Source organism: Molossus molossus, unplaced genomic scaffold (genome assembly GCF_014108415.1).
Source record: "Molossus molossus isolate mMolMol1 unplaced genomic scaffold, mMolMol1.p scaffold_m16_p_17, whole genome shotgun sequence".
In the NCBI taxonomy this organism is placed as follows: domain Eukaryota; kingdom Metazoa; phylum Chordata; class Mammalia; order Chiroptera; family Molossidae; genus Molossus; species Molossus molossus.
Genome location: NW_023425352.1, coordinates 68,972,104 through 68,984,976, shown reverse-complemented (window position 1 = coordinate 68,984,976; position 12,873 = coordinate 68,972,104). Strand labels below are relative to the sequence as shown.

At 55.2% G+C, this 12,873-nt stretch overlaps 1 protein-coding gene across 1 annotated transcript in view; it reads left to right on the top strand.

Annotated features, from left to right (window-relative positions):
* The window catches only part of WDFY4 (WDFY family member 4), a 284,390-nt gene that overhangs the window by 240,070 nt on the left and 31,447 nt on the right, over positions 1-12,873 (top strand). The window contains exons 52-53 of the mRNA XM_036265310.1: positions 9,411-9,564; positions 11,782-11,873. Of these exons, the coding sequence (XP_036121203.1) occupies positions 9,411-9,564; positions 11,782-11,873 (246 nt within the window). The remainder of the gene's footprint in view (positions 1-9,410; positions 9,565-11,781; positions 11,874-12,873) is intronic.

Below are 12,873 nucleotides of genomic sequence, written 5' to 3'. Positions count from 1 at the left end.
ATAGAGACATGCACACAGACACACACAGACATGCACACAGATACACATGCACACACAGACATGCATAGAGACATGCACACAGAGACACACACAGACATGCATAGAGACACGCACACAGACACACATGCACACACACAAGACATGCACACAGACACAGAGACACACACACATGCACACACACAGACATACACATAGACCTGCATAGAGACATGCACATAAAGACACACACACATGCACACACACACAGACATGCATAGAGACATGCACACAGACACGCATAGAGACAGACACACAGAGACACACACACAGACACACACACATGCACACACACAGACATGCACGCAGACACGCATAGAGACATGCACACAGACACACACAGACACACATAGAGACACGCACACCCACACACAGACATGCATAGAGACACACACACACACATGCACACACACACATACACACAGCCATATCTCACAGACCAAGGGCTGGGCTGGGACGAGGTGGGGGCCCACCCTGCTAGAAATGTGGTCCCCAGCTGTAGGTTCCCCCTGACTGGCCCCAGCACCCGGCTGGCCGGCAGGGGCAGGCTGCTCCTCCTCAGCTGCACCTGCACGGCTGTCCTACAGTCTTGCGAAAAGACCATCAAACGTAAGGGATGAGAGCTGGGGGAGGGGACTTGGACAAGCTCCGGGAGGCAAGGGAACGCAGGAAGCTTGAAGACTTCCTGCATGGTAGGCGGCCACATATAAAAACAGACACAGAGAAGAAAGAATGAAAAGCCCATCTTGTGACATCAGACTGGGTGAAGCTGTGTTACGTACACGCCGAGAGGTGTAGGACAAACACCGTACCTGAATGTCGGCCTGAAATAAACACCTAAACCAGAGAAAGAAACGAATCACCTTGCTCACCCATAAACCGACAGACCAACGTGCTACCTTAGAGTTGCCAGATTTTGCAAAAGTCGAAGCGCGGAGTGGCGAGGGACGGCTACATACTAAAAAACTGCTGTTTATCTGAAATGGAAAGGCAGCGTGGCCTCCAGCGGGTTACCTGGCCCCTGTGTCAGCTGGCAGAGAACAGTTTGCCTCTGGGCGGGCCGCGGTGTCCACCCCACGTGGACCTGCCGGGACGGGCCCCTCATGAGCACAGAGCAGATTCCTCCTCTCTCGTCCCCTTCGGGCCTCACTGGGACCCTGCTGCCCAGGTTCTCCAGGGCACAGCTCTTGACTGGGGGGCCATGGGGTTGCCCAGCTATAGCCAGCAGGCCTGGCCAGCTTCCCTGAGATCCAGCACATGCCCCCGTCTAGGGGCAGACCTGACTCGGGCCTGCAAAGGGTCCCCTGGAGAGGAGGGCGTGACCGCAGGGGGTGGCAGACCGTGGGGCGTGCCTGGGCTTGTTCCGACTGCACAGCTTCCCCGAAGTGGATGCACGGTGTCCCAGGACGTGTGTCTGGTCTACCTGCCCAGCAAGGTGCCTCTTTGTGGCCACTGATCTGAGCAAGTCAGGGCCAGCACTAAAGCCAGCTCCTGGGTCCTGGTGGGGATGGCTAGGCAAGGACAAGGCGCCTCCTCTGCTGGGCCAAAGCCTCCTGTCTCCTTCCGGGCTCAGCCTGCTGTCTCCTGGAAACCCACGCCGAAATGACAGTGTGCTGCCGAGCCTTTCTCGGGCAACCAGCATTTAAAGTAAGTTTGGTTTGGAGCTTGGGTCCCAGAATTGTCCCCTGTGCCAGGAATCCCATCCAGCTGTGCTCATTAATCCACCAGAAACCATGATCAGTGTCAATGATGACGGTGACACGTTCCATGACAGCTTTCCATGCAGGGGGTGCTGGAGCCCTGGGGCCCCCTGGCTCTGCAGTCTGATGCATCATGACCCACTTCTGTTGCTCGGGGCTGTCACATGAAGAGAGAGCAGAGTGAAATAGAAAGTGTCAGATCTGTATCCCAGCTCCGCCACCGGTAGACACAAAATCTTCTGTAAGTTACTTACCTCAGGGGATGGGGTGATTACGCACATCTCACCAGGCTGAGGTTGGATGACAAATTGTGGGTTAGGTCCCTCGCTCAGGCTGCACGCTGTGTAGTGACCGGTCATTGTTCGTTCCCTTCCCCTGCAGTCAGGGTAGGGCAGCCTCCCCTTGTTCCGGCTGGTCCCCTGTCCAAGCTCGTCCGGATGGTCTGCACTGTGCACAGCGCCTGCGACGGCGTGAGCCCCGAGACAGGTGTGCCGAGAATCCGGGTGACACCGGTTAAGGCCACGCTGAAGCTACTCACGACTAGTTTATCATGTTAGCCAGTCTGGTCCACTGGTGACCAGGCCAGACTGGTTTGAGGTGGTATAAACCAGCATTCGATGGTCAGTACATGCTTTCAGAGGGCCCGAGAGCATCCATGAGTTTGAGCTTTAGTCTTTCACGTTGGAGCCGACCTGTGGTGCACTGACGTCTGGGCGCCCTCGGCTCCCCACCTGCTCTCACCTGCTTTTAACTGCTGCTCTAGCGGCTCGTGCCGGGTCCGGGCCTTTGGAGCAGCATGGACCAACAGCCTCGTGCTGTTTTCTGTAGAATAAAAATCGAGTGTCAGCGCTCAAGGGAGCGGATGCACAGGCCACGTCTGGGGACGCGCCTGGCCCTCCTTTGAGAGTCCTGAGGACTGCACAGACCTCCGGAATGTTCTGGCATCTTCCTGAACTCCCAGGGGTCAGGCTCCAAGAGCCTCGCCCTTGTGTGGGGATAAAGAAGGAGCCTCTGTATTCTCAGCAGCTTGAAACTCCCAGTCCCAGTGTGGATCGTGGAGTGGGAGGAGGAAAGGAGGCCGGGGGTGCAGAATCTGGCACGGAGGGCTTCCTCTTTCCCCGGGGAGCGGGGGAGCGAGGGTGTGGGTGGTTCTAGAGCCCGTGCTCCTGTGAGGTCAGCTAAGAGAGTGCACACCTTTCCTTCCGCCTGAGCAGGCTCTGCCCCGTGCCTGTTCTCATGCGTGAGCCCGTGTCCCTGCAGGACGGCGGGCGTGGAAGTACTTCAGTGGGGGGAGCTGTGTGCCTCTGAGGTGCACCCAGTGTGGGCAGACACTGGAGAGGCGGGGACAGTGTTCTCTGGCACCCTGCAGGGAGCTGTGGCTGCACCTGGGCCTCACGCAGCCTGTGGATCGCAGGGGGATGTGTTCTGACACCCCTTCACGCTGCATCTCACCGCACCTGCGCAGTCTTACAGTGCACGCGTGGCTCTTCCTCTGCCGTGTGTCTTTCTGCCCCAAACCAGTAATTGCCACGACAGACGCTTAGTTAGAAAACACGGTCGTGTGCAGTGTGAGCTGAGCAGTGATGCAGGCAGGCAGCGTGGCACCGACTGGTCAGCTGTGTGCGCCGCTGTCCCCTTGCCCTTGGAGGGAGGAGGTGGCTGCTGAAGCCTGGAGGCTGTAAATCTAAGAACCTCGCCTGCCTGAGGACCCGGTGTCTGAGCACGGGGGCCAGGCTGCTGGGGCCACAGCCCAGGTCCGTCTGGGCCCAGAGAGCACCAGGTGCTCCCAGGCCTGCGCCAGCCTCAGCCTGGGCGGGCAGAGCGCGCAGCAGAGCCCAGCACAGTGGACGTGGTGCTGCTGCATTTAATAAGCAGCCAGTCAAGTGCTGTGCTGATTAAGTCACAGGCTGCGTGAAGTCAGCTGTGACAGCGGGGAAGGGTTATCCGCACCGCCTGAGGGGACAGGGCTGGTTTTCTGACACAGGCCAGCTGCAGAGAGCTGAGAGCCTGGGCAGGCCGGCCCAGGCTGTGTCCGGGTCCGGGCGGAGCTGCGTCGAAAATAAAGGTGTGACCATTATTACACTGACTCCACCAGGGGTACTAGGAAGGGCACATGGAACAGAGCCCGGCGATCAAGGACCCGGCCCTGGCTCTGGAACTTTCTGACTGGTCCAGTGTTGAGAAGCTGAGCCTCTGGTTCCTGGGCTCGCGGGGTGAGGGTGGAGACGGGGCATGAGGGTTCGCGGCCGCTCCTGAGCGCCAGCCTGTCCCCCCAAAGGAAGGCAGCGTGTTCTTCAGATGCCTGTGCGGGTCTCTGCTGAGTAAAGGCCCTGCCGACAGGAAGGAAAGCTAATGTCTGCTCCGGGGTCAGCCCGCACCGGGCAAGGCCGGACTGCCGAGCCAGCGGGACGGGTCCCTGGCCCTGAACGGGGCCTGGGCCTGGGCTCCGAGCCTCCGGAGTGGGTGCTGGGGCCGGCGTTTCTCCGGGAAGCTGATGGAGAGCCCCGGCCAACTCCGCTGCGAAAGCACCAAGGGTGCGGAGCTCTTCCTCGCCTGCGCCCGCCTCTCCATCCCCAAGGCCGCTGCCCAGCGACTGAACCCCTCCTCGCTGAGCCTCGGCTCAGGCCCTCGGGTGCTCCCCACCCCCTGGGGGGAGGGGCGTCGGCCGGGCTCCTTCCACGCCTCTCCCTGTGAACCTGGCACCACAGGGGCACATCGCACACGGGCACACCCGCACTCACGACAGTGCCCCGCTGTGCAGAGGAGGCCAAGGAGGCGAAGTTCACAGTTGTTATTATAATATTATAATTATACTGTAGTGGCTACAATTCCCACCCAGGTGGCTCGGTTCCAAAACCGGGGGCTTCCACCACACGCCGCCTCTTGGAGGGACAAAGGACAGTGGCTGAGGTCGGCTGCCCACAGGGTCCCGTCAGTGAATGGCTGACAAGGGCACTGCAGTGACTAGGAGAGTGTCCATCGAGAGAAGGGCTGTCAGCCTGCTCCTGCACCAGTCCCCACGTGCGTGCCCTGGGCTGGGCTGGTCAGTGCCACCTGGAGGAAGAGGAGACTTCCCAGCACATGGCCGGAATGCCTGTGGGCGTGTCCTTGAGCACAGGCAGCACTGACCCTCCCGGGCGTGGGTGGGGAACGGACGTGTTCTTTAGTGCAGTTGTCCTACCGCGTTGGGCTGGGGCTGGAGGACATCAGGGTGGGAGCTCACCCAGGGATACAACACAGGCTGCGTCCTCGCACAGAGCGGCGCCGGGGACAGACTCCCTGCAAGGGGTTGGCTGCCCCATCAACGTGCCACACTGTGGGATTCCCTCTGACTTCATCCTGTGCTACGCTCAGCAGCAGCCTTGTCCATCTTCCGTCTTCTGTCGCTTTGCATTCTGATTCATCTCCGCAAAACTGAGCGCCTCTCAAAGTCTTTTAATTGAGGAAGGATATCTTAGGGATATTTTCTTTTTTAAAATTTAATTTATTGGGGTGACATTGGTTAATAAAATGTTATAGGTTTCAGGTGTACCGTTCTATAATACATCATCTGTATATTGCATTGTGTGTTCATACCAGTCAGGTCTCCTTCCATCACCATTTATTCCCACTTTATCCTCTTCTACCTCCCCCACCTCCTTTCCTCTGGAAATTACCACTGTTGTCTGTGTTTATGACTTTTTTATTTGCCTAATCCCTTTACCTTTTCGCCCAAACCTCTAATCCCCCTCCCTTCTGACAGCTGTCAGTCTGTTCTCTGTGGGTTGTTAGTTTATTTTTTCATTAGATTCCACATAGAAGTGAGATCATATGGTATATGTCTTTCTCTGCTTGGCTTGTTTCACTTAGCATGATGTTCTCCAGGTCCCTCCATGCTGTTGCAGAGGGTAAGAGTCCCTTCTTTCTCACAGCTGCATAGTACTCCATTGAGTACATGTACCACAGCTTTTTATCCACTCATCTGCTGATGGGCACTTGGGCTGCTTCCAAGTCTTTGCTATTGTAAATAGTGCTGCTATGAACATAGGGGTGCATATATTCTTTTGAATCAGTGTTTCAAGTTTCTTCAGATAGATTCCCAGAAGTAGAATCACTGGGTCATAATGTAGTCCCACTTTTTATTTTTTGAGGTAATTCCATACCGTTTTCCACAGTGGCTGCACCAGACTGCATTCCCACCAACAGTGCACGAGGGTCCCCTTTTCTCCACATTCTTGTCAACACTTGTTGTTGATTGATTTATTGATGATAATCATTCTGATGGGTGCGAGGTGATATCTCATTGTGCTTTAATTTGTATCTCTCTGATGATTCGCAGTGTTGAGCATCTTTTCATATGTCTATTGGCCATCTGTATGTTGTCTCTGGAAAAGTGTCTATTCTGGTCCTTTGCTAATTTTTAATTGGATTTTTCGAAGTTGAGTTTTATAAATTCTTTGTAAATTTTGGATATTAACCCCTTATCAGATATATCATTGGCAAATATGTTCTCCTATTCAGTGGGTTGTCTTTTCATTTTGTTGTGCAAAAACATTTTAGTTTGATGTAGTCCCATTTATTTACTTTTTCTTTTGTTTCCCTTGTCCGAGGTGATATATCAGAAAAAATATTGCTACAAGAAAAGTCTGAGATTTTGCTGCCTGTTTTCTTCTAGGGTTTTTACGGTTTTGAATCATTTAAGTTTTTAATCCATTCTGAGTTTATTCTCATGTATGGTATAAGAAGAGGACCTAGCCTGAGCCCTTAAATATTCCAAGTATCTTTCTGGAGTCTTTACGTACGAGCGAGTCTCAGCCAGGTGGACATTCACCGGAGACTGGACCGTGGTCTCCGCAGCCCCAGCCTGGGCTCCTTTGTCTTCTCTTGTCTGGGGAAAGGCTGCTGCTCGGAACAGGTTGTTGCTTTGTCGATAAGAATAATCTTGCTCTTATTTTTTGGTCTGTTAGATACACATAGTTTTATTCTTTTCGTTTTTGTTGTTATTAGTCCTCATCCAAGCATACTTTCCCATTGACTTTAAAATAGACAGGAAGGGAGGGAGGGAGAGAGAGATCGATGTGAGAGAGGCACATCGATTGGTTGCTTCCTGCATGACCCCAACCAGGGCCAGGGGTGGAACCTGCAACCCTGGTAGGTGGTGTTGATTGGAAATCGGACCCGAGGCCCTTCGGTCTGTGGGCCATGCTGTGACCACTGAGCCAACCGGCCCAGGGTGGCTCTGTTCTTCTTGCTCAGTAGTATCTGTAGAATGGCTTTAGGGGCAGACTTCGGTTCAGTAGTCCTCTGATCGCTTTGTCTCCAGCAGATCTCCAGACCGAATTGTGTTGCTTTGTTTCGTCCCGAGTACTGGCCTCCTGAAGCCCTGAGACCGTGGTCTCTCCTGTGCCTCACTCCTCGTCCCCCTTTTCTTCTACCTTCTCTTCCTTTTTTCCTTCCTTTCCTGAGAGTCAAGTCCTGGTGGGGACGCCCTGCTGGCAGCCACCGGGGTTCGTGTGAGCCAGACTCACGGTACCCGGGACCGGCAGCTCCCTTGTCTCCCAGGGAGCTGGCGTTGCCTTTGTATTGCAGAAGCGAGAAAACCCATTAATTTTGAAACAAATGTATGCAAATACATTTATTAATATAGGAAATAGGAAAATCTGTTATTGCTTCCTTTATAAATAATACAGGCTTAAGTTTTAAAGATATTACTTTTGCTAAAATGCATTAGGCAGCCGGGGAAAAATAACATTTTTCTTTGTGGTAATATCTTTAACCAGATTTGTGGCACTAACAATATTTCCTATGTATATATTATTTTTATTTAATACAGGTAATCTTTTTATTACCAAATCACATTGTTTCTCGGGAGGTTGCCATCAGCACTCATAACAGCTGCAAAAGGAAAAGGGCCGAGGAGGCCGGGCTCCCGCGGACCGAGCGGGACCGAGGCTGCAGATCAGACGCGCAGAGCTCTCAAGCCGCTTCAAGGAGCGACTCGTCGGGTGTGGGTCTGTCTGAAAGCACTGTCCCCCACTTGGCTTCCATTTCGATTCGAATCAAGTGGTGGCTTGGCTGCCTTCCTCTCATTTCAACCCAAAGCAAAGTGACCTTGGGTAAAATCCACATCTCCAAGCTGCCCGCCTGTCTGGTCGGAACGCCAGGGGCAGCTGGGTCTCGGTGCCCCGTGGACCTCACCGGATCCTCAGGTCTGACTTGAAAAATTGACCAGCAGCCACAGTGCCCAGGTGTGGCTGCCTCAGTTGTGTGGCACCGGAGTCCCCTTGGCCCACATATGAGAGAGCGAGTTTGCTGGGCCCAGGGGTTCCCCCAGGAAACTGCACCAGGCAAAGCGTGGTCTTCGGAGTGGCAGCCCTAGGTCTGACCCAGTCTGCCACTCACGGCTTTGCCAGTAGACTCGGAGGCGCCTGTGTGCTGGTCTGCAGGATGGATTCTCTCCCTGCGCACCTGCTGCGGGCACTGGGCGCATCTGTGTGACATGGGGACACAGCGCAGACTCGCCAAGAGGAGGCACGTGCCTTCTTCACCCGCCACCCACATACAGGTTCCCAAGGTTTACTTAGGTGTACAGGGTGGGGACATGAGGTTACAGTTGTTCGCATAGAAAATAATACAAGAATTAATAAATAATACAAGAATAAACTCTGTAAACCTGCTTTGTCCCACCCTGTACACTGACAGGAAACCTCCAGTCGCTGACAAGTGAGGGAGCTGCAGGGGCGAAGGGGCCAGCTCTCTGGCCTCCTTCCCTGTTCTTGGAGCACGCGTGCCCGCTGCCAACGCTGATGGCGGGGAGGCGAGTCCTGGCTCAGCAAGGCCCAGCCTCCCTGGGCACAGCAATTGCATGCCAGGCAGGAAGGTTCTCCCGGGGTCCCCACACTGAAACAGACCCAAGCCCAGTTTCAGAAACCCTTCCCGGAGCCGGAGCCGTCTGCCCCCTCATCTTCATTCCTCCACCAGGACCTCTGCCTCTTCCGATCTGCAAGACCACTTGAAACGAGAGGAGCAGGGACTTGAAAGTTTGCCCTAAGTCTGACCTGGTGGGGTTGCAGCTGCCCAGCTCAGGGTGGCATGGAGCCACCTGTGAAAGGTCCCGGGGACCAAGGTGCCCTTGGCTGGCCCGCAGACGGCGCGTCTTCAGACACCAACAGCCCATCCCCCGAAGGCCGGGCTGCCTCCAGCTCCCCCTCCTCAGACCTGCTCTCTCTTCTCCTGTCACCTCTGCCCTCTGCTTGGAGCATCGCCATCCCCCTCTCCAGGCGTGGACCCACCAGGGGCCACTTCTCTAGGACACCAACCCTGACCCACGCGAAATGCCTGAGCCATTCTGGGCCGTAGTGGGTTCTTTGGATCCTGTCTTTGTGCCCGATTCGGAGCTGGCTCTCCGCACACGCAGGTGTAATCAGACAGATGACATGGTTTTCCTGTCCGTCTGGTCCCTTTACCAGTTATTTACGCGTCCTCTGTGGAAGGCCCCCGGCCACTGTCCAGGGAGCGGCTGAGGGTGCACGGGGAGGAAACCATCACGCGCACTGACGGTCGAAGGAGCACGTGTCTGGGGACGAGTGGAGTTCTGATGGCAGAACCTGTGTCTCGGCGACAGAGCAGACAGGTGGAGGCCACACAGCCCGGGTTCTCCGCGTGCGGCTCACGGTGCCTCCCTTTCCTGTGCAGGGTGGGAGCTTCGACGTGGCCGACAGGATGTTCCACAGTGTGAAGAACGCGTGGGAGTCGGCCTCCAGGGAGAACATGAGTGACGTCAGGGAGCTGACCCCCGAGTTCTTCTACCTGCCCGAGTTCCTGACCAACTGCAACGCCGTGGAGTTCGGTGAGTGGCGCCTGGGTGAGGAGGGTGGGCTCTCTCCCACCCTTTAGGACCAACTGTCTGTGCCTTTGCTGAGCAACTGGAGTTACACCTCACCAGACCCGTGCAGTTCGCAAGCGGCCCCCACTGGGTGGCAGCACCCAGCGAAAAGGTGGGAGCTGAGGAAGGAGCCATGGCCCCACCCAGGGCCCTCCCGGGCCTCCCTCTGCAGGGAGGGGCTGCAGGGAACAGCGGTCCTTGCTAATTGCTGGGTTTGGCACTGCCCTGCTGTGTGACCTTGGGCAAGCCCCTGACCATCTCTGGCCCCGTTTTCCGCCATGTCCCACCAATGGATTAACTTGGACTCTGTGAGACAGAAATGCTGTGTCTCTCAGGACAGGTTGCTGGGTGGCATCTGAGGGCAGTTGTATGGGCACCCTGGTGGCGCCTCCTCTTTCTTCAGGCTCCACCCCAGGATGAACCCACTGCTGAGGCAGGCCCAGCGGGCAGGTCCCCTGGCGACCGTGTGTACCTCGGCCGTCTCCACAGCAGGTGTCCGGTGACTCGTGGGGGGTGTGGTCAGCGCCTGGAGCAGGGCAAGGCTGGTCTCCACCCAGGACACAGAGCTGGACTCAGCCCCCTGCGAAGGACACGCGTGAAGTGTCACCGCACAGAGCCGGGGCCCCAGAGCTCCCCTTCCTCGTGCCCTCCTCCTGAACTGCACCTTCAGTCAAGCACTGCGCGCCAGGCCAGGGGCAGGCCTAGGGCCACAGAGGAGATGAGCCAGCCACTGCCCAGGCTCACCTCCTGTCTGCTTTGAGCCGCAACACCTGCGGAGCATGTGCAGCATGCTCGTTCCCAGGCCTGCGGCCAGGAGTTTGATCCCATGGGACTTGGCCTTGGCCATGTTCAGGTTCTCAGATATTCACATGTGTCAGGAATGAGAGTGGACAAATGCAACATCCCCATGAGGCATGGAGGGCTCCGAGAAAGGAATCAAGCGGCCAGGGACGGTGGCAGCCAAGAGGGAGTGGCAAGCCAGCCTGGTGTGAGGGGAATGCGGGGGAAGAGAGCCCACGGCCTTGGAAAGGAGGGCGAGCTCTGCATCAAAGTGGGAGGGGCTTAGCTGCAGAAATGAGCTCCTGCCAAAGGTCAGGTGTCCTTGGAGTCAGAGCACCTGATCGATGCAGGAACCTTGCAGGCACTGGGGATTTCGTGGGGTCTCCCGGAACAGGGTGCCCGGGAGGTGTTTATATTCTGTGCAGAAATGCGGGGAGGGGATGGAAAATATACACAAATAAATAAATGAAATACTCTTTGCACTGAGAAGGTAGGAAGGAGGTTCGAGAGTGTCTCAGAAGGCCCTCCTATTCTGGCCCCCAGGAAGGACCTGCCTGGTGGCAGATGAGCTGAGACTGACCGATGAGAAGAGCCAGGCGGGGCACAGCCCTGGAGCCACAGAGAGGGCGGCAAGGTCTTATTCCAGTTACTCCATGAAGGCTCTGGAGGGTTTAAGCAGGACTAGAGCTGACGTTCATTGAGCAGCCCTTCTGAGCCTGGAATTATTCTAAGCACGTTACATGCATTTTCTCCTTTAACCCCTATGGTGGCCCTGGGCGGTAACAAGTGAGGAGAGTGACTCAAAGCCATTAAGCAGCTCGCTCAAGGTCACGCAGCTAATGGGGGGAAGAGAGCCGCGGGCTTGCATCCAGCCTCCCGTTCTTAATGTCTGGGGAAGCTTCGTCATAAAACCAAGTCATCCTCTTTAAACACGGAGAGAAAATGCATCAGTTATAGGGCTGAATGAAGATTCACTAAGTCTGCGTGTGCCAAGCACCTAGCACAGTGACCTGGCGTGGAGTTAGGTGCTCCAGCTACGACAGCTTTTACCACGGCTGTGCTCTGTCCTGCGGCAGCTCTGCGGGAAGGCACCGGACGAGGATGCGCGGAGCTGGGACAGCGGGAGTGAGGCAGTGACCCGGCAGTCCTGTCACAGCTGCACATCAGGCGGACACTGTCTGGGGCACGGATGGCTTTGTGCAGGGGCCAGTGGCGTAGAGGGTTAGAGTCTGGGGGCATTCGAGACAGGAGGCAGGAAGCAGAGTGGCCTTTATGGACACAGCCCACAGCCTGGTCTGCACAGAATCAGCATTTCTAGACAGCGCAGTGTGACACCCCCTGAGTCCTAGTCCCGTGTGCTCTGCCATTTACCCAAAGCCCTCTGTGTCTCACCCCACTCAGGCTGCATGCAGGACGGGACAGCACTGGGGGACGTGCAGCTCCCACCCTGGGCTGATGGGGACCCTGGAAAATTCATCAGCCTGCACAGACAGGTGAGTTGAGGAGGGTCATGACAAAGTGCCTGGGATCCTGAGTGAAGCCCTCAGCATCCCCTCAGTCTGCAGGGAGACTTTCTGTGTCATTGGAGGGCTAGCAACAGGCACTTCTGAGGTGCTCATGTCTGGGCTGCATGCCCCGGGTTGGCAAGAAGATGCTTGGGTTCTGGGCCCTTTCAAGAGTTCCATTAGGCTTTGTCCTTGTGCCAGTTTTCTGTGGGGATCACTTGGGGAAGCAAATTCAGATTCTCGTTGGAAGCCTGGAGGGCAAGTCAGTGTCTTAGTCGGCCCTACAGGAAGGCCACACCCTGGGCCATACTTCCCAGTATAGGTCAGAGAGGGTCTGGAGGTCCCTACAGGTCCCCACTGGCCAGAGGATTTACCAGGACTAGGGAAGACTTGGCTTTTTACCCAGAAAGGCTGATGCAGGTGGAGATCAATACCCTTTTGGGACACATATGCTGGGTTAGCATAAACATGAGAAATGGTCACCCTCACTGGTCCTCTGGGAAACATGCATTAAGCTACAGTGCGGTGCTGCTACACACTCACAAGAATGGCTCAAATGTAAACACTGGTAAGACCAAGAGTGAGCAAGAACACATAGCAACCAGAATCCATGATACATTGCTGGCAGAAAAAGCAAAATCATACAGCCACTTCGAAAAAGACTTGGTTGTTTCTTATAAAGTGGAAGATGCAGTTACTGCATCACCCAGCAGTTTCACGTGTGATTGTTTGCCCAAGAGAGAGGAAAACATGTCCAGAGAAAGTGTGTGCATAAGAACTCATCCCTTTTATTTGTTCTAGTCAAACACTGAAAATGACTAAATGTTTATCAACTGGTAAAGGATAAACAAATAATACACACAGTGGAATTGTATTCAACAATAAAATGGGACAGATTATTAATGCAAACTTTCCAGAATTCTGGAAATTAACCAAGGGCTTGTAACAATCAGAGAAATGTTCCTTCAAGAAAAATGGCTGAATCTTG